This window comes from Panthera onca, chromosome X (genome assembly GCF_046562875.1).
Source record: "Panthera onca isolate mPanOnc1 chromosome X, mPanOnc1 haplotype 2, whole genome shotgun sequence".
In the NCBI taxonomy this organism is placed as follows: Eukaryota; Metazoa; Chordata; class Mammalia; order Carnivora; family Felidae; genus Panthera; species Panthera onca.
The window spans coordinates 698,127-722,251 of NC_138357.1; the positions used below are offsets into that span (position 1 = coordinate 698,127).

A 24,125-nucleotide genomic window follows, 5' to 3' on the forward strand; every position below is an offset into this window, starting at 1 on the left:
CATAAAGGAATTAAACTAGAACTCAATACTAAAAGCATAACAAGAGAATCTTCCAACACTTAGAAATTAAACAACATACCTGTCAGTAATCTATGAGTCAAAGAGAAATTAAAAATATATTGAACTGGAAAAAAATGAAAGTAAAACATCTAAATCGGGGCCTAGCAGGAGTTTTATACCATTAAACAATATATTACAAAGAAGAAAGGTATTAATCAATACTCTAAACTTCTATCTTAAGAAACTCAGAGGAGAAGAGCAAAATAAGCTCAAATCAAACAGAAAGAAGGAAATAACAAAGATAAAAGCAGAAATCAGGAGGCGTCTGGGTGGCTCAGTCGGTTAAGCATCCAACTCAATTTTGGCTCAGGTAATGCACGATCTCACGATTCATGAGTTCGAGCCTTGCATCGGGTTCTGTGCTGAGCGTGAAGCCTACTTGGGATTCTCTCCCTCTCTCTCTGTCTGCCCCTCCCCCAGTAGCACACGCATGCATGCACGCTCTCTCTAGAAAATAAAAAATAAATTTAGAAAGCAGAAATCAATACAATTAAAAAGAGAAAACCAGTAGAGAAAATGCAATGAAACTGAAAGTTGGTTGTTTGATATAACTGTAACAAGCTTGATGAAACAGAAGATACAACTCACCAATATCAAGAATGAATGGAAATCACCAGACTTTGCAGCCATTTAAAGGAAAATAAGGGAATACTATTAATAGCTTTATGAACCTAAAGTTGACCCAAACTGTTAATGTTTTTTCATTTCTTCCTTATTATTCCGAGCCCAAAACCTCCTTGCTGTGACCCTTCTAGGTCCTTAGCCATCTGTGTCCTCCAGGAAGCAGTGCAGCCACGCCTTTCCTCAGCACATTTTGAAATTACTTCTTCCTGTTTCCCAAAACCTCTCAAAATTCTCACTCCTAGAACACACCTCAGCTGCATATTAGGAAAACCGAAGTCACTAGGTGCTTAAGAGTTAACATACAGTTTGTTATATCATTGGACCAATATTAAAGCAAAATCATATAAAAATAGCATAGGTCCACATCCTTAAGCCCTTGGGGCCAAATGTGCTTTGGAATTCAAAATGTTTTCTAATTTTTGGAAAAATAATTTAGAAATTACACAAAGACCATACTAGTAACACCCTGGGGGTTGGGGGGCTGGAATAGTACCCTGTAATCTAACACATTAATATTTCTGCAGCAAAATCCAAATGCAAAATTTAGGTGTGAATATCTATACTTCCATGAATAATGATGACAGCCTCTTTGCAGTTCAGGTAAAGTTTTGCAGCCAAAAGAGTTTGTTGCGAACTTAACAACAACTAAAAACTTGCTTTCTGGAGCTTTTTGAATTTTAAAATTGCAGATAATTTATTGGGGACCCATATTTCAACTTTGAATCTATTAGCGACCTTCTCTCAAATCTCTCTCTCTCAAATCTTTGGATCTACTGCCACCATTCTAGCATTCTAGGTAATAATACGTAAGAAACGTTACCATGTGATGTACCAGAGGAATGGAAACATGGTTCCAGATGGTTGATGTGCACGTGTAGGTATTCAGCTGCCACTTCATTCCACCAGTAATTTCCTTGTCTGAAGTCTGAGGCCACTTCATGTCAGATCTAAGATGGGATTTATAAATTAGCCCACTCTGAAGAATGACAAATCTACCATTTAAACATGAAGTCACAAAACAAAGCCAAAAGAAGCCCATTGGCTGTTTTGTAGACGAAATTAAGTTATCATTACAAAACTAAATGTTTCTGCTGGGTTTTGAGTTCACGAAAAGAATTCAATGGTAGCAGTTATGCATAAAAAAGTGACTTGAGGGGCGCCTGGGTGGCGCAGTCGGTTAAGCGTCCGACTTCAGCCAGGTCACGATCTCGCGGTCCGTGAGTTCGAGCCCCGCGTCAGGCTCTGGGCTGACGGCTCGGAGCCTGGAGCCTGTTTCCGATTCTGTGTCTCCCTCTCTCTCTGCCCCTCCCCCGTTCATGCTCTGTCTCTCTCTGTCCCAAAAATAAATAAAAAACGTTGGAAAAAAAAAAAAGTGACTTGAGTGAATACATTTTATTCTAAGCTATTTTGATAGTTTATCTAGAGAAAACACTAGTATTCTCCCAGGGTGGTAGGTCGAAGAGGCACTAAGGTAAGAGGCAGAAGTGTTGAGTTCTGAGCCCCACGAGGCTATTCACTAGCTGTGTAACCTTCATTAAGGAACTTCTTTTCTTACTTGTAAAATGGGATTTACCTATCTTCTTTATGCAATTAAAGTTATTAGGAGAATAAATAATACTAGATAGAGAATATTTTATATAAATATGATAATAAATAGAAAAGGAAACAAATGCTTATGTTCTTGTCCTAAAAGCCCCTGTTTATTCCATATTTGTCATTTGACTTATATAAGTTTAATTTTTATCTAAGTGATACGGAGTTTAAAAAGTCAAATAATACAAAAAGATCTAAAACCAGAAACATCAGTCACCACTTCCCCTTCCCAAAGGTAGCCACTCTTTTCTTCATGGTATTTAAATCCATAATTCTAAAAAAGAATGTCTATACTACTATATCTTAATTGATAAGTTTAATTTAGAAGTTAGACATCATTGATTTCCTTTGGAAGATTTGTCATTCACACCATACCCTACTTCTCCTCCCACCTTTCCACATCTACATCTTTGAAACCTAGTATATATATATATATATATATATATAGAGAGAGAGAGAGAGAGAGAGAGAGAGAGAGAGAGAGAGATGTGTGTGTGTGTACACCTTATATATGTGAATATAAAAACACTACAGAGGTTAATAGCCCTGACGTAGAGCAAGACTGCCTGGGTTCAAATCCCACTTCAGCCACTTTCTAACTGTGTAAGGATGGGCAAGTTACAGAATTTCTGTATCTCAATTTGCTCATATGTGAAGTGTGGATTCATTGCATTCATTCAACAAATATCCATTAAATATCTACTAGGTGCCAGACAGTATTCTCAGTGCTTAGGATACATAAAACAGATGAAAACATCTGCCTTCATAGAGCTTATGATCTAGTGGAAATAATAACTATCTCAAGTTGAAAGATATTTTTCCTGAAGACATCTCTCTTGGAGCTCTATATCCTTCTGTTCCAATCTAACCTGCTCTCTAGGCCAATTGTACAAATATCACCCTGGGATTTCCATTGTTGCTATATTGGGAATTCCTTCCACCTCTCACTTCAGTAGGACTCTGTTTCCCTGAATCCCATGTGTTCCTCTTTCTTAGTTTTCTGTTTTCTTGGAGCACACCTTGTAGGAGCTTCCTGAGCAAAGGTGCATGGTAAGTCCTTTTTTTTTTTTTTTTTTTTTTTTTTTTTTTTTTTTGCATTTTTTGAGTTTTAAAAATGTCTATTTAACTGTTCCATTTGGTTGGGAGCTTGTCTGAGTACAAACTTCTAGACTAGAAATAAATTTCACTAAAATTTTTAACAGGGTGAAGTATTTTCTTCTAGCTTCCAGTGTTATTATTTTAAGGTCCAATGTTACACTTATTTCTGATCCATTGTCTGTGCTTCATTTTCCTCAATTCTTGACACTTTAACCTTTCAGTTAAATCCCTATAATATTATGATGTTTCAAAGTTCACTTCTGGACCTACCATTATCCTCTTTACTCTCTACCAAGATGAAGAAATCAAGCCTTATGACTTTAACCACCACAGTGTTTAGGGGCGCCTGGCTGGCTCAGTGGGAAAAGCATGTGCCTCTTGATCTCAGAGTTGTCAGTTCGAGCCTCACACTGGGTGTAGAGATTACTTAAAAATACTTTTTAAAAATCTTAAAAAAAAAATAACTACCACAGTTTTTAGCTCTAGCTCTAATATCCAGACTTCTATGTCTACCTCTTAGATGTCTCATACATATTTGAAACATAACATGTCAAAAGAGAACGCTTGATTCATCTTGCCTACTCCAACTGTTTCTCCTTCAATCTCTCCCATCACAATACATGACACTACTATCCATGCAGCAGCTCAAACCAAAAACTTAAGCAGCATCCCTAATCCTTCTTATTCTGTCAACTCTACCTTCGAAACATGTCTCAGATGCATCCACTTTTCATTACATCGCCTCTACCACTACCATCCCACAGTAGGTGTTTCAGACAGCACACTCCAAGAAAAAAAGGAGGAGTCTATGTAGGTAGCGTAATTTTTAAATATATTTCTAGATTTGATTTGTGAATCCAACCAGGAACCCATGATGCATCGGCAGATCTGTAATTCCTTTTTTAAAAATTTATGTGGTGTTTGCTCCATGCATGTTTCCGCTTCTTGGATGAATTTGTTGTTTATATTTTGCTTGGAAATCAATTTACTCCAAATTTCAAATATGCTGTTGCCACAGCGCTGCATAAAATATTTGCTTTTACTTATTTTATTTTTATTTTTTTTTTTAATGTTTTATTTTATTTTTGAGACAGAGAGAGACAGAGCATGAATGGGGGAGGGGCAGAGAGAGAGGGAGACACAGAATCGGAAGCAGGCTCCAGGCTCTGAGCCATCAGCCCAGAGCCTGACGCGGGGCTCAAACTCACGAACCGTGAGATCGTGACCTGAGCTGAAGTCGGACGCTCAACCGACTGAGCCACCCAGGCGCCCATCTTTTACTTATTTTAATCTCGCCTACATCTGTGGTCATGTCAGCCCTCTCAATTTCATGTTGTTACACTTTTACATTTTCTTTTCTGTTTAGTCACGGGAGCTTATTTTATTAGACTTTAAAAAGAAATAATTTTTGCATTTATTTTTGTTTGCAATTTTACTAATTTGAGCTTTTATCTTTATAAATTTTATCTAATATATTTTTTATAATTTTATATAGATTTTCTTAAGACAAAAACTAAATGTTTATTAATTTCTCTTTTTTGGCAATGATGAAATTTTCCTCTGAGTTTAGCGTTCAACAGTTTGATAACTTTCCTTTGGCTTTCCTCTTTGGCAAAGTTATGGGCTATTTATTTGTTTATTTATTTAAATTAAAGTTAGTTAACACACAGCATAGTATTGGCTTCAGGAGTAGAGCCCAGTGATTCATCACTTACCTATGACACCAACTGCTCATCCCAACAACTGCCCTCCTGAGTGCCCATCACCCCTTTAGCCCAACCCTCCACCCACCTCCCCTCCAGCAACCCTCAGTTTGTTTTCTATACTTCAGAGTCTCTTATGGTTTGCCTCCCTGCCTGTTTTTATCTTCTTTTTCCTTCCCTTCCCCTATGTTCATCCATTGTGTTTCTTAAATTCCACATGAGTGAAGTTATGATACTTGTCTTTCTCTGAGTTATTTCATTTAATATAATACACTCTAATTCCCTCCATGTTGTTGCAGATGGCAAGATTTCATTCTTTTTGATCGCCAAGTAGTACTCCATTGGATATATGTACCACACCTTCTTTATCCATTCATCAGTCAGTGGACATTTGGACTATGTTTTTAAACTTATAAATAGTTAAGATCCATGGTCAACTTTTTATTAATGAGTTCTGATTTCATTAGATTATGACAGAATATAGCCTGTAAAATTCTGTAGTTTTTTGCCAAGGTGTGATTGCTTTGAAGAAAATGAACATTCTGTGTGTGTGCGCGGGCGCGTGCGCACTCAGGTTTATTATTTATTATGCATTATTCAAATTCCTCTATGTCCTTACTCACGTTTTGCTTACTAGATCTATCCAATAATGAAAGAGGTGGTTTGAAATCACTGCTTATAATTGTATTTTTCTTAAATTCTCCATGTATTTCTAATAATTTTTGTTTCATGTATTTAACTTTGCGTATACACAAAATAGTGCCTCCATAGTGTCTTTTATCATTGTAATGGTATCCCTCCTAATCTGTGTAGTGTTTTTAAACTTACATCCCACAGTATTTGTTGTTAATATTATCACTTCTGCCTTCCTTTGGTTTCCATTTGCCTGCTTTTGGAAGTTTTTTTGGCTGAAAATGTAGGGATTCACTCACTGAAGTAACACTGATTATCTTAAGATGCCGAGAAGTTCCAACTGGTGGTTTTACAGCCTTCGTTTAATAAAATAAAAAATAAGTATTAGTCACTTGAGTCTATATAATAAAGAAAAGAACCAAGAGTACAAAACCACGAGGAATGCCAATGTTTACGACATGCTTAGAAAAACAGATCCTCCAGATGAACCATTGAAGGGATTGTCAGAGGGGTAGGAGGAGAACTGTGTAATATATAATATGGTACACTTTAACCAAGAACATCGCCTACGAAAATTGGGATAGTATATAACAAATTCTCTATATTAATTATTGAAGGAAAAAATTCTCATATTATAGAGTTTTTTAACAAATGATTTCTATATCGAATCTAAAATGATTACTTTTTTGGTTGTCATTCTCATGAGTCTCTTCCTCTAACATGTATGTTATTATTCGCTGTACTTTTTAAATACTAAAATCTTACTTGTTGACTGGACTTTCTCCGAAGTTAAGATCTGTTTCATAAAACAAACAAATTTCACATTATTTTTGTATACTTTTTCTTAAAATAAATTTAAATATGAATATATATACATATATATATAAAATATTAATTTAAAAATAGATGCTTACTTCCTGCAAGGCTAGCAGGCAAGCCATCCAGATTGTTTGCAATGGTTTTTCCACCTTGCTGTTTGGCTCCAACACGTTTGCGGACTTGTGAATATAATGTTTGTTATAATATATCATATAGGGAAAATAATCTGAAAATACGAAACAGAATTAGATGAAAACCTAAAGCAAATTTATATCAACACAGTAATGATATATATGTACCTCCCATTACAAAATAATAGCACATAAAATTATTAGGCTAATGACTATAAATAAAGTCATGTTAAATTACTCATTAAATACATTTTAATTGAGCACTTCTTAGATACCATACTCAGTGCTGAAGATACAGTGAAGAAATAAGAGAAAACTCCCTGCCTTCATGCAGCATATATTCCATTGGAGACAAAATAACCAAGATAAATGAAGCATATGTTAGCTTGTGGTAAGTGTTAAGGGAAAAATATCAGAGAGAGAGGTATGATATGTCGGTAGGGGAGGGGTATTTAAATTTTAGATAGGAAAAGTTCACTGAGAAGGGGACTTTTAAGTAAAGACCTAAAGTATATGAAAGTAAACCACGTGCATCCAGCAGAAAGAACAGCATGAACAAAGGCCCTCAGGAAGAATAATGAGGCAAATGTGTCTGAAGTTAGAGTAATCAAAGGGGTCAGAAAGGCAACTGAGGTCCTTGTAAAGAATTGTAAGGACTTTGCATTTTACTCTGAGGCCACCATCTTAGGCCAACTTCCCTGAGATGGGGAAGCCACTGAAGAGATTTGAACAGAGGAGAGACATGATCTGATTCTTTGTAATGTTTGTTTATTTATTTATTTATTTATTTAATTTATTTATTTATTTTGAGAGAGAGAGGGTGAGTAGGGAAGGAGCAGAGAGAGAGGGAGAGAGAGAATCCAAAGCCAGTTCTGCACTGTCAGCACAGAGCCCAACGAGGGGCTCAATCCCATGAACCATGAGATCATGACCTGAGCCAAAATCAAGAGTTGGATCCCTAACTGACTGAGCCACCCAGGCACCCTTATCTGATTGGTATTTTAATGAGATCACCTTGTTATGTAAAGAAGGACTGCAGGGCAAGGGAAGAAGCAGGGAGGTGGTCTGAAAGCCCTTGTAGTGGTCCAGGTCAGAGATGATGGTAACGGTTAACTAGGGTGGTAGCACTGGAGATAGTGAGAAGTGGTCAACATTTAGATATATTTTGAAGGTAAAACCAACAGGTTTGCAGTAGAGTATCAGAAGCTTAGTTTTAGACATATTGAGTTTTAGAACCCTACTAGACAATTCAAGTGAAATCACTGAATAGACACTTAGATACCAATTCTGAAGTCCAAGAGAAATGGCTGTAGCTAGAGATACTAATTTGGGGGTCCTTATCACGTAAACAGTGTTTAAGGCCTTGAGCCTGGATGAGGTCATCTAGGAATGAGTAAGTATATGTAAAGAAGAGAAATGAGGATAAATCAGTAAAAAAAGTCTAAAAAGGAGCCAAGAGTTACATAAGAAGAATACCAATAGGTAAACTTAAGAAAGTGTATCAAAGGGGCGCCTGGGTGGCTCAGTCGGTTAGACGTCCGACTTCGGCCCAGGTCACGATCTCACGGTCCGTGAGTTCGAGCCCCGCGTCGGGCTCTGGGCTGATGGCTCAGAGCCTGGAGCCTGCTTCTGATTCTGTGTCTCCCTCTCTCTCTGCCCCTCCCCCGTTCATGCTCTGTCTCACTCTGTCTCAAAAATAAATAAACGTTAAAAAAAAAAAAATTTAAAAAAAAAAAAAAAAAAAAAGAAAGTGTATCAAAGAGGTGGGAGTGATGAACTGAGGGGACCCAACAAGATGAAGCCTGAGTAATCACCATCAGATCTTGCAATGTGGAGGTGACTGATGACTTTAATAAGACTCATTTAGTGGTGTATGAGCTAAAAATAGTGCTTAATATGGTTTATGAGGAAATAAGGGAAATGTTCACACATGATTCTTAGGAACTGTATGAACAAGTGGACAAAATAATCAATGAAGATACAGAGGACCTGAAAAAACACAATTAACAACTTCAGCCTAACGGACATACACAGAATACTGTATCTACCAACAAGAGGATGCAGTTTTCCAGTGCACATAAAACTTCTACCAAAAAGAAAAATGATTATATGCTGGGCCATGAAGGAAGTATCAACAAATTCCAAAGGACTGAAATTACAGCGAAGGTTCTCTGACATAATGCAACCAGGCTACAATTCGATAGCAAAAAAAAGATCATTAGAAGATCCCCATATGTCCAGAAGATACATGGAAAAATGCTAAACACCACTCATCATCAGGGAAATACAAATCAAAACCACCATGAGATACCACCTCACACCTGTCAGAATGGCTAAAATTAACAACTCAGGAAACAACAGGTGTTGGTAATGATGTGGAGAAAGGGGAACCCTCTTGCACTGCTCATGGGATTGCAAACTGGTGCAGTCACTCTGGAAAACAGTACCAATGTTCCTGAAAACATTAAAAATAGTACTACCCTATGATCCAGTAATCACACCACTGGATATTTTCACAAAGAATACAAAAACACTAATGCAAAGGGATACATGTACCCGTATGCTTACAGAAGCACTATCTACAATAGCCAAGCTATGGAAGCAGCCCAAGTGTCCAGTGATAGATGAATGGATAAGGGAGGTGTGGTTTATCTATACAATGGAATGTTATTTGACCATAAAAATAGAATAAAGTCTTGCCATTTGCAATGACACAGATGGAGGTAGTGAGTATTATGCTAAGTGAAATAAGTCAGTCAGAAAAAGACAAATACCTTATGATTTCATCATATGTGGAATTTGAGAAACAGAACAAACAAAGGACAAGGAGAGAAAAACCAAGAAATAGACTCTTAACTCTAGAGAACAGACTGATTGATGGTCACCAGAGGGGAGGTGGGAAGGACGAATGGGTAAAATAGGTGATGGGGATTAAGGAGGGCACTTGTGATGGGCACCGGGTGTTGTATGGAAGCGTAGAATCACTATATTGTACACTTGGAACTAATATAACACTGCATGTTAACTATACTGAAATTAAAATGAAAAACTGAATAAAAAAGATCCCCATCCCCCATATACATGAAATTTTGAAATGCACTTCTAAGTAACACATGGGTCAAGCCCTGTTCTAAGCATTCTACAGGTATTGATTCATTTATCCTGAGAGCAACCTTATGAGGATCAGGAAGCTGAGGTACAGAGAGGTTAAGTAGTCTGCCCTAAGTCACACAGTCTATGAATGCTAGAGTGAAATTTGAACCCAAGCACTCTGGTTTCATGGCAGGTACCTTTAAACCATTGATTTGAGAGAAAAAGTGGTTTCAGCTGCTCATAGGGTTGTCAGTAGAATCGGTTCAAGCAATGAGGGTCAGGCAACCCATAGGCCTTTGTAATAGTGTGGTAGTAGTTCCCCATTCTCCCTACCCTTGACTTGGAATTCACGTTCACATCAGACTGAATCCACAGCTTGTCAAATACTATATTTAACTGTCTTGTAACATCTGTCATAAGTGCTCATGATTCCTGTAGGGACTCAGCAAAGTAGTCATTCTTTTGGGGTATACTATACAAAAATGTATACTCTTTTGGAGTATACTATACAAAAATGTGCCACTTTTGCTATAATATGGTTTCATTCAAAGGACTTATTATGTTCCTCATAGTTTTGGTCAAACTTACCCATTCAAAGTGCAGAAGGTTTGTCCATTGAGAATATATGTACAAAAGAAAAGGAAAAACATTTAAAATAGATACAGTTTAAGTCTTCAAGTTAAATTAAGAACTTTAATTCGAACACATAAACTCTGTGATAATATAGCTCATTATTACTGGATTTGTGACTAGAGGATTAAGTAACATCATCGAAACACAATCACCCATTAAAAAAACAGAATATGGCTGATTATGAACTGTCATGTGACAGTAAATGTGTAACAACCAGCTCTCCAAGAAAAACAAAAGGCCTGTTTTGTAGTGTTTGTCCATTTCTGTCGTGTAAATACTTCCATCATGGCCAATTTCAAATTACCAATGTGACATCAACCAGCCTGCAAAATTCCTGAAAATTCAGCAAACTACCGAAGTATGAGGCAAACTAACCTTAAGAGGTTACAAAGGACTTCCATGTTAAGCGTAACAAGGTATCACACTGTATGTATGTGTTTCTTTGTTAAATTTATCTTTTAATTAGTAATTGTTTACATGTACAAAATCCAAGTTACAAAATTGTGTACAATGAGGACTCTCCACCCATCCTTTCCATGAACCACCAAGTTCTTGGAGGCAGTGCATTTTATTCATTTCTTGTATATCTTTCCAGAAGTATTCTTTAAGAAATTTACAAACATATATATCCTTTTTTCTGTTTTAAAAACAAAGATGGGAGTATACTATACTTTGTGTCACACCTTGCTCATTTTTTATTTAACAATATATCTTGGAAATATTTCCATTTCAATACATAAAAACAAGCCTCTTATTGTATTGGATATCCCTGCTCATATATCATTTCGCAATCCTGAATATATGCATTGAATAAATTCCTACAAATGAAACCACCTGGTCAGAGACTGCTTCAGGAGGAGGCAGCACACATAGTAGGTGGTTAAGCAGCAGAATTATTAAAGACTCTAATCCTGTTCTCAGTGATTACTGACATAATCATATAATCGAGTTAGGTTACCTGAGAACCAAGCTCTGCTTGTTGAAGTTTTCACAACTGGATTATTTGGGATGGGGGGAATCAATGCGCGCTGAAGACTTAAAAGATTGCAAGAAAAATGAGGCATACTGGAAAATAAATAGAATCACATATATCCCACCCAGCTGAGCATACATTTCCTTAATTTAACCATCTATCCATCCATTAATCCATCCATCCAACTATATACTAATTATACATCTGTGATAAAGGGAAGAAATAGTCAACAGACTTGTTGTCTAATACAATGTGATAATATAAGTCAATTATAATCAACATAACCTAATAAGTGGAATGAATGAATAATACATGATCTTTATAGAAATTCTGAAAAATACTGAAAAGTAAAAAGAAAAAAGAAAAAATTGAAATCAACCATAATTTTTCCAATCAGAAATAGCTAACAAACATTTTGAAGCATTATACCTCAAAATGTGTATTATTTAATTTGTGTATATACACACATACACAGAAGAGTGCAGGTCTGTGTGTATGTGCATATATGTGTGTATACACACACACGTCTTGAATGTTACTATGCACGCTGTTTTGTGGATAAGCATTAAATCATTGTCTACAACAGTTATTCTCACTAGGGAAGCCTCTAAGGGAGGAAAACAAATTCTGCAAAAGAGGGTTTGTTCCAGTCCCAACTTCTGAGTTTGAGACTCACTCAACATAATAAAAGCTGTTCCCTTGGGAAGCATGTCAGCCTTGTGGAGAGTATGGAATCCCATAAAAGGCTGAAAACCTCTATTCCATTTAAAACTGCTACATAGTGTTCCAGCAGGTTCGAAGCCCATGATTTACTTAGTCACTTCCATGTTGTTAAAAGGAAGGAAATTATTTACATAGAAACAAAATTAATTTATATTAAGGCATTTATTAACTTACCTGTAAGGAGGAAAACTGTCATTTTTCTCTTCCAAAGAAGCTAAATGCTGTTTTAGGGCTTCAAGTAAACTGTAGGGTGCCTGAAGATCAAGTTTTTGTGGAAGACTTATTTTCTGATAGTTCTTAGCAAATCCATACTCTCCTACATCATAAAAAGGTTCTGAACAAAAACTAAGACACCTATATAGCAAAGGTATTAAAGGTAAATACAGATGACCTTTGAACAATGTGGGGGTTAGGTACACAGACCCTTGTGCAGTTGAAAATCCATGTATAACGTTTGACTCTCCAAAAAGTTAGCCACTGATAGCCTACTATTGATTGGAAGCCTCACCAACAATATAAACAGTTGGTTAATGCAGATTTTGTGTGTTATACATATTATATGTTCTATTCTTACAATAATACCTAACTTTCCTTAATTTTTTCAGTATTTCTAGGTGATGAAGTTCATCCATAAGTTTTTTCAAATTGCTGCAAATCTCCAAAAAATTTTCCAATCTATTTATTGAAAAAACTCCACATATAAGTGGACCTGCATAGTTCAAACCCATGTTCAATTGCTACAAGTAAATTCATTATGAAAAGCAGCATCTTGATGGCAAATAAGATTTTCAAACTATGCTTTTATGTACATTTTTTTTAAAAAAACGACAAAAGGACTGGTAAAACATCTCTCTCTTTTGGGGAAGACATCAGACTTGCAATCATTCATTATTTTGGGTTCCTTCATGAGTCACTAAGTCACTACATAAATTTAAGTAAAACATTAAGCCTAATGGAGAAGAGGGAGAAAGGGAGAGAAGGAAACAGAGAGAGAAAGAAAAGAAAGGGAGAATCTCACTCATATTAGCACATTCAATCATGGCTTTTGGTCTGCTGAAATGTCACCTCCTCACCGATATAAAATAGTAGCTACCAATAGTCTCTTTACCCTCACTATGTTTTACTTTTCTTCACATCACTTACCTTCACTGAAACTATAGGTTTCTTTCTCTTTTTTACATTTTATTTATTTTTGAGACCAAGAGAGAGAGAGAGCACAAGTGGGTGAGGAGCAGAAAGAGAGAGAGAGGGAGACACAGAATCCAAAGCAGGCTCCAGGCTCTGAGCTGTCAGCACAGAGCCCAACACGGGGCTCAAACTCACAGACTGTGAGATCATGACCTGAGCTGAAGTCAGACGCTTAACCGACGGAGCCGCCCAGGCGCCCCTAGGTCTTTCTATGTATGTTTATTGTCTGCTCTCTTGCAATAGAATATGAGGGTTTGGCACATAGTAAGTGCTTAATTAATATTTGCTAAATGAATGTGGATATATCTTTTCATTCCCAATCCCCATTAAAAATGGAAAAAGTGTGCTTCTTATATAAGATCTGTTCCCCAAAGGAGTTTTACATATCCCGCCATTTCTCTCCTGATCCAGTCACTCACTCTGAAGCAAGTTTACTGATAAACTACTACAATACATTAGACCCTAGGGATACAGCCAAGAATCTGGTCCCAGGCTTCATGACCTGGGAAGCTCCAGTCTACAGATCTAGGGGAGGAGAACTATCAAAGAATCACATGAATAAATGTAAAATCAAAGTTGTGAAAAGTACTATGAAAGAAGGGTACAAGATATTCAGCTAGCGTTTAAGTTGCGGAATCTGATCATGTCAGGGAGGTCAGAGAAGCAAGTACTCCTGAAGAAAGCAACAGGTGAGTTGAGATCTGAAGGATCTCCAGAAGATAAGTAGGGTAGTAGGAGAAGAATGATAATCGCAGGTAGAACATGTGCAAAGACCCTGGGAAAGTCATATGGCACAGACCGAGAATAACCATGCACCATGTTGCTAGAGCAGAGAGCAAAGGGAAATGTGGGGGAGATGAACCTGGAGAGTAGGTAAGGATTCAACAATGGTGACCACTGGAGGACTTTTTTTTTTAATTTCTTTTTTTTTTAATTTGAGTATAGTTGACACAGGATGTTACATTAGTTTCAGACATACAACATAGTGATTCACAAGTGCACATGTTCTGCTATGCTCACAGTTGTAGCTAGAATCTACCACCATGAAATGCTAGCACAATACAACTGACTATATTCCTGTGTTGTAGATTTTATTCTTGTCACTTATTCACCTCATAATTGGAAGCCTGTATCTCCCACTCTCCTTCACCCATTTTGCCCCTACTCCTACCACCCTCTCCTCTGGCCATAATCAGTTTGTTCTCTGTATTTACAGGCCTTTTCTGCTCTTTGTTTATTTACATGCTGCCTGATTCCAAAATATATTACAAAGATATAATTAAAACAGTGTGGTATTAAGTTCAGACACATGGAAGAATGGGACAGAATAGAATCCTTGAAAATATATATATATATATATATTCTGCAAGCTCATACATGCAGACAAAAAATTAGTGGTCCCCAGACGTGGCATTGGAGTGAGGGTCAGAGAAATGGGAAATTTTTAACATTTAAATAAATTAATAAAAAAAAGAAATTACTCAATTTACCTAACTATATACCAATGTTTGTTCTGTTTCTTCTTATTATTTTTTTAATGTTTATTTTATTTTTTTTTTCAATATATGAAGTCTATGGTCAAATTGGTTTCCATACAACACCCAGTGCTCATCCCAAAAGGTGCCCTCCTCAATACCCATCACCCACCCTCCCCTCCCTCCCACCCCCCATCAACCCTCAGTTTGTTCTCAGTTTTTAACAGTCTCTTATGCTTTGGCTCTCTCCCACTCTAACCTCTTTTTTTTTTTCTTTCCCCTCACCCATGGGTTTCTGTTAAGTTTCTCAGGATCCACATAAGAGTGAAAACATACGGTATCTGTCTTTCTCTGTATGGCTTATTTCACTTAGCATCACACTCTCCAGTTCCATCCACGTTGCTACAAAGGGCCATATTTCGTTCTTTCTCATTGCCATGTAGTATTCCATTGTGTATATAAACCACAATTTCTTTATCCATTCATCAGTTGATGGACATTTAGGCTCTTTCCATAATTTGGCTATTGTTGAGAGTGCTGCTATAAACATTGGGGTACAAGGGCCCCTATGCATCAGTACTCCTGTATCCCTTGGGTAAATTCCTAGCAGTGCTATTGCTGGGTCATAGGGTAGATCTATTTTTAATTTTCTGAGGAACCTCCACACTGTTTTCCAGAGTGGCTGCACCAGTTTGCATTCCCACCAACAGTGCAAGAGGGTTCCCGTTTCTCCACATCCTCTCCAGCATCTATAGCCTCCTGATTTGTTCATTTTGGCCACTCTGACTGGCGTGAGGTGATATCTGAGTGTGGTTTTGATTTGTATTTCCCTGATGAGGAGCGACGTTGAGCATCTTTTCATGTGCCTGTTGGCCATCCGGATGTCTTCTTTAGAGAAGTGTCTATTCATGTTTTCTGCCCATTTCTTCACTGGGTTCTTTGTTTTTCGGGTGTGGAGTTTGGTGAGCTCTTTATAGATTTTGGATACTAGCCCTTTGTCCGATATGTCATTTGCAAATATCTTTTCCCATTCCGTTGGTTGCCTTTTCGTTTTGTTGGTTGTTTCCTTTGCTGTGCAGAAGCTTTTTATCTTCATAAGGTCCCAGTAATTCATTTTTGCTTTTAATTCCCTTGCCTTTGGGGATGTGTCGAGTAAGAGATTGCTACGGCTGAGGTCAGAGAGGTCTTTTCCTGCTTTCTCCTCTAGGGTTTTGATGGTTTCCTGTCTCACATTCAGGTCCTTTATCCATTTTGAGTTTATTTTTGTGAATGGTGTGAGAAAGTGGTCTAGTTTCAACCTTCTGCATGTTGCTGTCCAGTTCTCCCAGCACCATTTGTTAAAGAGACTGTCTTTTTTCCATTGGATGTTCTTTCCTGCTTTGTCAAAGATTAGTCGGCCATACGTTTGTGGGTTTCTATTCTATTCCATTGGTCTATGTGTCTGTTTTTGTGCCAATACCATGCTGTCTTGATGATGACAGCTTTGTAGTAGAGGCTAAAGTCTGGGATTGTGATGCCTCCTGCTTTGGTCTTCTTATCCAAAATTACTTTGGCTATTCGGGGCCTTTTGTGTTTCCATATGAATTTTAGAATTGCTTGTTCTAGCTTCGAGAAGAATGCTGGTGCAATTTTGATTGGGATTGCATTGAATGTGTAGATAGCTTTGGGTAGTATTGACATTTTGACAATATTTATTCTTCCAATCCATGAGCAGGGAATGTCTTTCCATTTCTTTATATCTTCTTCAATTACCTTCATAAGCTTTCTATAGTTTTCAACATACAGACCTTTTACATCTTCGGTTAGGTTTATTCCTAGGTATTGTATGCTTCTTGGTGCAATTGTGAATGGGATTAGTTTCTTTATTTGTCTTTCTGTTGCTTCATTGTTAGTGTATAAGAATGCAACTGATTTCTGCACATTGATTTTGTATCCTGCAACTTTGCTGAATTCATGTATCCGTTCTAGCAGTCTTTTGGTGGAATCTATCGGATTTTCCATGTATAATATCATGTCATCTGCAAAAAGCGAAAGCTTGACTTCATCTTTGCCAATTTGGATGCCTTTGATTTCCTTTTGTTGTCTGATTGCTGATGCTAGAACTTCTAACACTATGTTAAACAACAGCAGTGAGAGTGGACATCCCTGTTGTGTTCCTGATCTCAGGGAAAAAGCTCTCAGTTGTTCCCCATTGAGGATGATGTTAGCTGTGGGCTTTTCATAAATGGCCTTTATGATCTTTAAGTATGTTCCTTCTATCCCGACTTTCTCAAGGGTTTTTATTAAGAAAGGGTGCTGAATTTTGTCAAAGGCCTTTTCTGCATCGATTGACAGGATCATATGGTTCTTATCTTTTCTTTTATTAATGTGATGTATCACGTTGATTGATTTGCGAATGTTGAACCAGCCCTGCATCCCAGGAATGAATCCCACTTGATCATGGTGAATAATTCTTTTTATATGCCGTTGAATTCGATTTGCTAGTATCTTATTGAGAATTTTTGCATCCATATTCATCAAGGATATTGGCCTGTGGTTCTCTTTTTTTACTGGGTCTCTGTCTGGTTTAGGAATCAAAGTAATACTGGCTTCATAGAATGCGTCTGGAAGTTTTCCTTCCCTTTCTATTTCTTGGAATAGCTTGAGAAGGATAGGTATTATCTCTGCTTTAAACATCTGGTAGAACTCCCCTGGGAAGCCATCTGGTCCTGGACTCTTATTTGTTGGGAGATTTTTGATGACTGATTCAATTTCTTCGTTGGTTATGGGTCTGTTCAAGCTTTCTATTTCCTCCTGATTGAGTTTTGTAAGTGTGTGGGTGTTTAGGAATTTGTCCATTTCTTCCAGGTTGTCCAGTTTGTTGGCATATAATTTTTCATAGTATTCCCGGATAATTGCTTGTATTTCTGAGGGATTGGTTGTAATAATTCCATTTTAATTCATGATTTTATCTGTTTGGGTCCTCTCCCTTTTGTTTTTGAGAAGCCTGGCTAGAGGCTTATCCATTTTGTTTATTTTTTCAAAAAACCAACTCTTGGTTTCGTTGATCTGCTCTACAATTTTTTTAGATTCTATATTGTTTATTTCTGCTCTGATCCTTATTATTTCTCTTCTTCTGCTGGATTTAGGCTGTCTTTGCTGTTCTGCTTCTATTTCCTTTAGGTGTGCTGTTAGATTTTGTATTTGGGATTTTTCTTGTTTCTTGAGACAGGCCTGGATTGCAATGTATTTTCCTCTCAGGACTGCCTTCGCTGCATCCCAGAGCGTTTGGATTGTTGTATTTTCATTTTCGTTTGTTTCCATATATTTTTTAATTTCTTCTCTAATTGCCTGGTTGACCCACTCATTCTTTAGTAAGGTGTTCTTTAACCTCCATGCTTTTGGAGGTTTTCCAGACTTTTTCCCGTGGTTGATTTCAAGCTTCATAGCATTGTGATCTGAAAGTGTGCATGGTATGATCCCAATTCTTGTAAACTTATGAAGGGCTGTTTTGTGACCCAGTATGTGATCTATCTTGGAGAATGTTCCATGTGCACTCGAGAAGAAAGTATATTCTGTTGCTTTGGGATGCAGAGTTCTAAATATATCTGTCAAGTCCATCTGATCCAATGTGTCATTCAGGGCCCTTGTTTCTTTATTGACCGTGTGTCTAGATGATCTATCTGTTTCTGTAAGTGGGGTGTTAAAGTCCCCTGCAATGACCACATTCTTATCAATAAGGTTGCTTATGTTTGTGAGTAATTGTTTTATATATTTGGGGGCTCCTGTATTCGGCGCATAGACATTTATAATTGTTAGCTCTTCCTGATGGATAGACCCTGTGATTATTATATAATGCCCTTCTTCATCTCTTGTTACAGCCTTTAATTTAAAGTCTAGTTTGTCTGATATAAGTATGGCTACTCCACTGGAGGACTTTTAAGCAAGGGGTGAAGTGATCACGTTTGTATTTTGCAAGTTACCAGATCAGCATTCTGGTTGCATTGTGCCAAACAGCATGGGGCAGAGTCTATGGTGGCAGAGGGGTTGGAAGTGAGTGATGATGGAAGTTTAAGCTAGGATGATGGATGATGGTGTGGTGGCAGAGGTGGGTGTAGATGGCACTGAAATGGCAGTTGGAGGAGGGTTTAATGAAGGAACTGTTTGCAGAGATGTAGGCAGGGGAAGGAACAATTCTGCAAAAAAAAGGGGAGTGCTATCATTGATTATAATGGTACAACAGATATAAAGAAGGGCAACAAACACATGGGCCTGAAAATAGAGGAGCTGACAGAATGAGGCCGCCAAGCAGAAATCTGCTCAGAGGGATTCTCCCATTGGGCCAAAGGTTGGGACCAGGTCTTCTCCTGAGTACAGAAGAATAAGAGAATCTGTCCCTTGATGGAGCCTACAGGCACTTCAGCAGTGGGAAAACCAGGAAGCCTGGGGCTTAGGGTGAACCTCAAAGGTTCGAATATACGAGATGGGCAAGAAGGGACAATGGGACACCCAAAAATGAACAGAGCGCTGCCAGTTTCATTACGGCAAACACACAGTGGCCAATGAGACAGTGTTTCTGGTTCATTCAGTCAGTCATCCACTGAATATATAACAAAATAACTAACAAAGAATACATAAAATAACAAAATAACAACAGTTATCACTACATTTGAACAATATTTTTTTGGAAGGACTCGTTTTCATCTGAGTTGTTTTCAGACAATTCACTGTGAGCTGTAAATCTGTGGAAATGCCGCGGCCCAAGGTTACAGATATAAGTAGCAGAACATGGCTCAGAACTACTGAAAACTTAACAGGCACCAAGGTGCTTTACAGTGGAAGGGCAGGTATGAATCTGTAAGACGTCTTTTGTGAGGCACGCAGTTACCCTCCACCCCCCAACGGCACAGAAACACTGTGGCGAAGGCAGGAGGAGAGAGCATCCAGGTACACGTGAGAGTGGAACCAGCCGGTCGGTCTTCGAGTTTGTGTCCCCGGAGCTCTGATGAGGGATGTGGCCCAGAGATGTATGTTTGAACGAGGCTGGTGTGAACTAAAAACGCAGACAGCGCAGACCTCGCACGTGACTTTCCGGGAGTCACCCCGAGCAGCAACGGCGCAGAATGGGTGAAAGATGAGGTCCACACACAGACACAGCAGCCGGCCGCTCACAGGAGGAGGCTCTGTGAGCCCCAGACGATGTCGAAATCAAGACAGAAAGGATTCGCTGAGCAAACGAGCGAGATCTCCTTTTCAGAAGACACAAGGGTTTCAGTGAGCCTGCACCTAATAGGTTGGCATCCGTTCACGTGAAGTAAAGACTGATGGAGGCACGAGGAGAAGCTGGCCAACCTACAGTCACAAAGGAAGACCTGAGGACCTCCGAGAGATCCAGTGGCACACTGGCTAAAAACGCCCCTTGAAACCGTGCGTTGCTTGGAGTAGACCTGTCCCAAGGAGACCGACTGCGGTGGGGCCGAGGTGAGACTGACTTAATGCTCACCTCCCTAGCCTCCCTCCCCTCCCTCCCCTCCCAAGGAGCGCTGCATTTCACTCCACTCCAGGGTTTCCAGGACACCCAAGACAGCACGACGTCATGGGAGCAGCTCTGCCAACTCAGGGCCATGACAAATGACTTTCTGTACTGGCTGAGGGCCAGGGGCCAGGGTACTGATAACGAAGCTCTCCCAGAAAAAGGAGCTGATTTAAGGAGGAAGGAATGAAGATCTGCAAAAAAGTTTACCAACAAAGACCTTCACCTGCCTTCTGCAGCCACTCCCATAGCCATGTACTTTGTTTTTGATTTGGGGGTCCTGAGAACCAGAAGTGAGGTAAGGAGGAGAGACTGGTCAGTCCAATGGGAAATGTGGACCTCTATCCTAGGGCTCCTTCTGTCTGATATTCCCCTTGGAGCTCTGACCACAGGTGGTGAGCAGTGAAGGAGGCCAAGGCCAAGAGGCCAAGTCCAGGCCAGTTAATGCTTCTCTGTGCCCTCATGATGGCCAAGCTGCAGCTCTCAGCAAAGATCCCTTCTCACCTCCACCACCTCCCTGAAGGAACTGAGGTTAACGTAGACAAAAATCAGAGGACTGCATTTTGGGAGATATGTAGTCATGCTTCTGTAGTCTTCTCCAGGAACTCAGGAGTTGGCACTGTGTCTCACTCATTATGGCTCCTTGTTCCTTACAGGGGTCAAGCATGTGTTTTTGAGTGAATGTTGATTGATATCCACCAGTGATGGTGACTTTGGGCAATGCTATCCCATCTTCTCCCCTACTCACCCAGACATTGTCACTTTTTATCTGTTCTGGCTATCGCACTTCTCATTCAGGAAGCTGTGAGTTATTTCATCCCACAGTGGGGTTCAACGTCTGTGCACCAATCCCCTTTGTACTTATCTGTACAGGAAGGAGTGCTTATTCTGTGTATACATTAGAAGACGCTTTTCTTTCCTTTAAAGGTTTATGAGAAGACATAAGACAGAAACTCCCTCCTTCTCTGCCACCAAACCTGACATTTATTTGTATCTGCAACCATCCTATCCTCGCCTCTTCCATCCTCTTACTGGAGGCCACAGGTGTGTCCACAGTGTTCTGGATCCAGTGTCCTCTCATCCCCTTGAGGACTTCAATCTACTACCCGTCTCGCCCCCTACATCTTCACCCTCTCTCTCTTCACGTGCCTACTACCTGTGCCGGGCACCGTCTGAGTACTTCACCTTCCTTTAGTCCCCACCAAGGCAGGTCTACCACAGCAAGGTCAGGGATCCGGTTGGGAAAAAGTAACAGCCCTAACTTATGGGATAGGGAGAGCTGGGCGGATGGCCATGAAAGTAAAGGCCTAGAGGCCAGGAATGGGGCGGGGGAAGATCGCGATGGGGCTTGTAACTTGTGGAGGGAGGTCTTTGTGTCAGAAATGGCCTCCACCTGCCTTCCGGGCAAAATAGTAAATAAAAAACACAATCACCTCCCAGGGTGGCAGAAAGTAGTGCCAGTCTTAAAAAGGAGGCAGGGGTGAGGAGTACTCCATGACTACACTATGTAGTCCACCATTATGGCCCCCAAAACCAGTCAGGCCCTGGAGAATGACAAACTACAGCATAATCAACCAGGTAGTAATCCAATTGTGGCCACAGTTCCAGCCACAACAGTTCTTCGGGTAGAGGTGGGTTCATGTAGTCTCAGATACATGGTGTGACACTATAAATCTGGTGAATGTTCTCCTACCTATTGCCGTCAAAAGCGTTGATCAGAAAGAGTTTGTAGGCATGGAACGGACAACGGTATGCTTTTGCAGTTTTGACCCAGGCTGTGTTAGCCCTCAACAGTCTGTCATAATACGGTCAGGAGAATTCTAGATCATCTGCTTGCCCCTCAGAAAATCATACTGATCCACTTATATCCATGATGTCATGCTAACTGGATCAGATGAGCAGGAAGAGGCCAGTACAGTGGATAACCCCAAACACTACATGCCCTGCAGAGGGTAGGAGATAAAGCTTGCAAAGATTCACGGGCCTTCTACTTTGGTAAATTTTGAGTTCTGGAGACAGCATGTTCCAACACCGGGGAAGAATGCTCTGGCCCAGATCCCAGGTGACCTGGCCACATTAATTTGGGGTCCAGAGCAGGAAAAAGTTCCGTTGCAGGTCCAGGCTAGGCCAGCAGCCCTACTGCTCGAGTCCTATGGTACATGCGGGACAGAGCACACGCAAAAGGCACACGCAGGCTGCTCGAGCAGGTGGCCAGACCCTTGTTTCACCCACACTTGCTGCATTGCCACCTGTACCTCACATCCCGCCTGTTGCCGTGTGACAGATTCCTGATGATCAGTGTCTAGGAAAGGAAAAAGCCTGAGTCCGTTTGATTCTCATGATACTGCTACAAGAAAGACAGTAGGATTATACCCATTTTGCAGTTGCATAAATGAGGCATGGAGAATGGAAATGAGTTGCTTAAGATTCCAAATATTCCAAATATTCTGCTGTTTCCACTGCCCATTTAAAAAGCAAAGTCGGTTAAGTGTCCCAACTCCTGATTTTGGCTCAGATCACGATCTCACAGTTCATGAGTTTGAGCCCTACATTGGGCCTGTGCTGACAACGCGGGGCCTGCTTGGGATTCTCTCTCTCTCTCCTTCTCTCTCTCTCTCCCTCTGCCACTCCCCCACTCAAGCTTTCATGCATTCTCTCTCAAAATAAATAAATACACCTAAAAAATTTTTTTAATTAAAAAAAAAACCATGGTCTAGTTGTTATGAGTCACGATTTAGCACTCAGCAGGGAATGACCTGTTCAGAAAACACATGTCTATGTATGTATGCATGTATGTGTGCATGGAAGTCATGCGGGAGTGAAAATACACACGTTAAGTTTATGGCAAAGGATGGAGTCTCAGATGATGATTGATACAATAAACACACAAACGTAAGGACAAAAAAGGTCATTTAAACCCACAGAAAAGATACACTGACCTGTGTAAGATATGGAATGTCTTTCTGGTCAACTCCGACTGCCTGAATTCACAAACGTAAACATTAAGACCGGGAGAGGCAACAAAGAAAAGTAAGTATCAGACCAATGTGCACACAAAAGAGAAAATACCGCTAGAGCATGAATGCCTTGCTGGGCTAGTGCCTAGTTGATCAAGCAAACCATGTCAAGCTAAAGTATGCCTTATATTCATCCTAAGGATAAACCTATAAAAGAAAAGACTTGCCAGATAGTGAATTTTTGCTCTTCTGGAAAGAGCCAGATTGCATTTTGGGTATTATACACATGTGTTCTCATTTGTCAAGTACTCAGAGATCAGCTGCTATGCATATTGTTGTGGTTTTGGCTTTGGGTTTGTTTTTTTTTTTTCCTGCTTTGGTTTTCAGAAGTTCAACTAGTTATCCCGCGTGGGTTCTGAATGTCAGGGCAAACGTGGGGGTCACCTCCTATGTTTCCTTCTTCAGCTCATCACTGACCTGTGCTACCTACTGTCCACTGCCTGAAAAGATGTCTATCACGTGAATTTGGCCCAGTGTTGGAGTTGTTTCTGGTGGGAGGATAAGCTTGGTAACACTTATCCTCATGGCTACAAACAAAAATCCTTGAACTACCTAATTTTAGTGTATAGTTTTACTGTTTACAAAATAGTTAAAATTCTACCAACTTCGGTGTATGTGCGTGTGCATGTGTAGTGGGGAGGGGGGGTCCCATTATACCAGATACTAAACTGATACAGAAACCAGCAGAAAAGCCGTGGATAGAAACAGATTTCTGTACCTCTGCTACTTTCAGGAACTCTGCCAACCTGGTTGTTCTTGCAAGGAACTTGGTGCAAATATCCAAGCTTTCCTTGCACTGGCTTTTCCTCATATCAAAATACTTGTCTAAAAACGAAAAACAAATTTATCA

The 24,125-nt window shown here is 39.4% G+C and overlaps 1 protein-coding gene across 2 annotated transcripts in view; it reads right to left on the minus strand.

Annotated features, from left to right (window-relative positions):
* Positions 1-24,125, minus strand: part of LOC145714287 (phosphatidylinositol-binding clathrin assembly protein-like) — a 48,113-nt gene that overhangs the window by 17,344 nt on the left and 6,644 nt on the right. The window contains exons 7-14 of one of the 2 annotated variants that reach the window (XM_081793623.1): positions 23,994-24,100; positions 23,198-23,239; positions 12,258-12,337; positions 11,346-11,422; positions 6,626-6,709; positions 6,477-6,507; positions 5,907-6,067; positions 1,517-1,631 (exon numbers count right to left, since the gene is read on the minus strand). In XM_081793623.1, the coding sequence (XP_081649749.1) occupies positions 6,061-6,067; positions 6,477-6,507; positions 6,626-6,709; positions 11,346-11,422; positions 12,258-12,337; positions 23,198-23,239; positions 23,994-24,100 (428 nt within the window). In that variant the 3' untranslated portion in view covers positions 1,517-1,631; positions 5,907-6,060. The remainder of the gene's footprint in view (positions 1-1,516; positions 1,632-5,906; positions 6,068-6,476; positions 6,508-6,625; positions 6,710-11,345; positions 11,423-12,257; positions 12,338-23,197; positions 23,240-23,993; positions 24,101-24,125) is intronic. The other variant, XM_081793624.1, reaches the window with a different exon arrangement.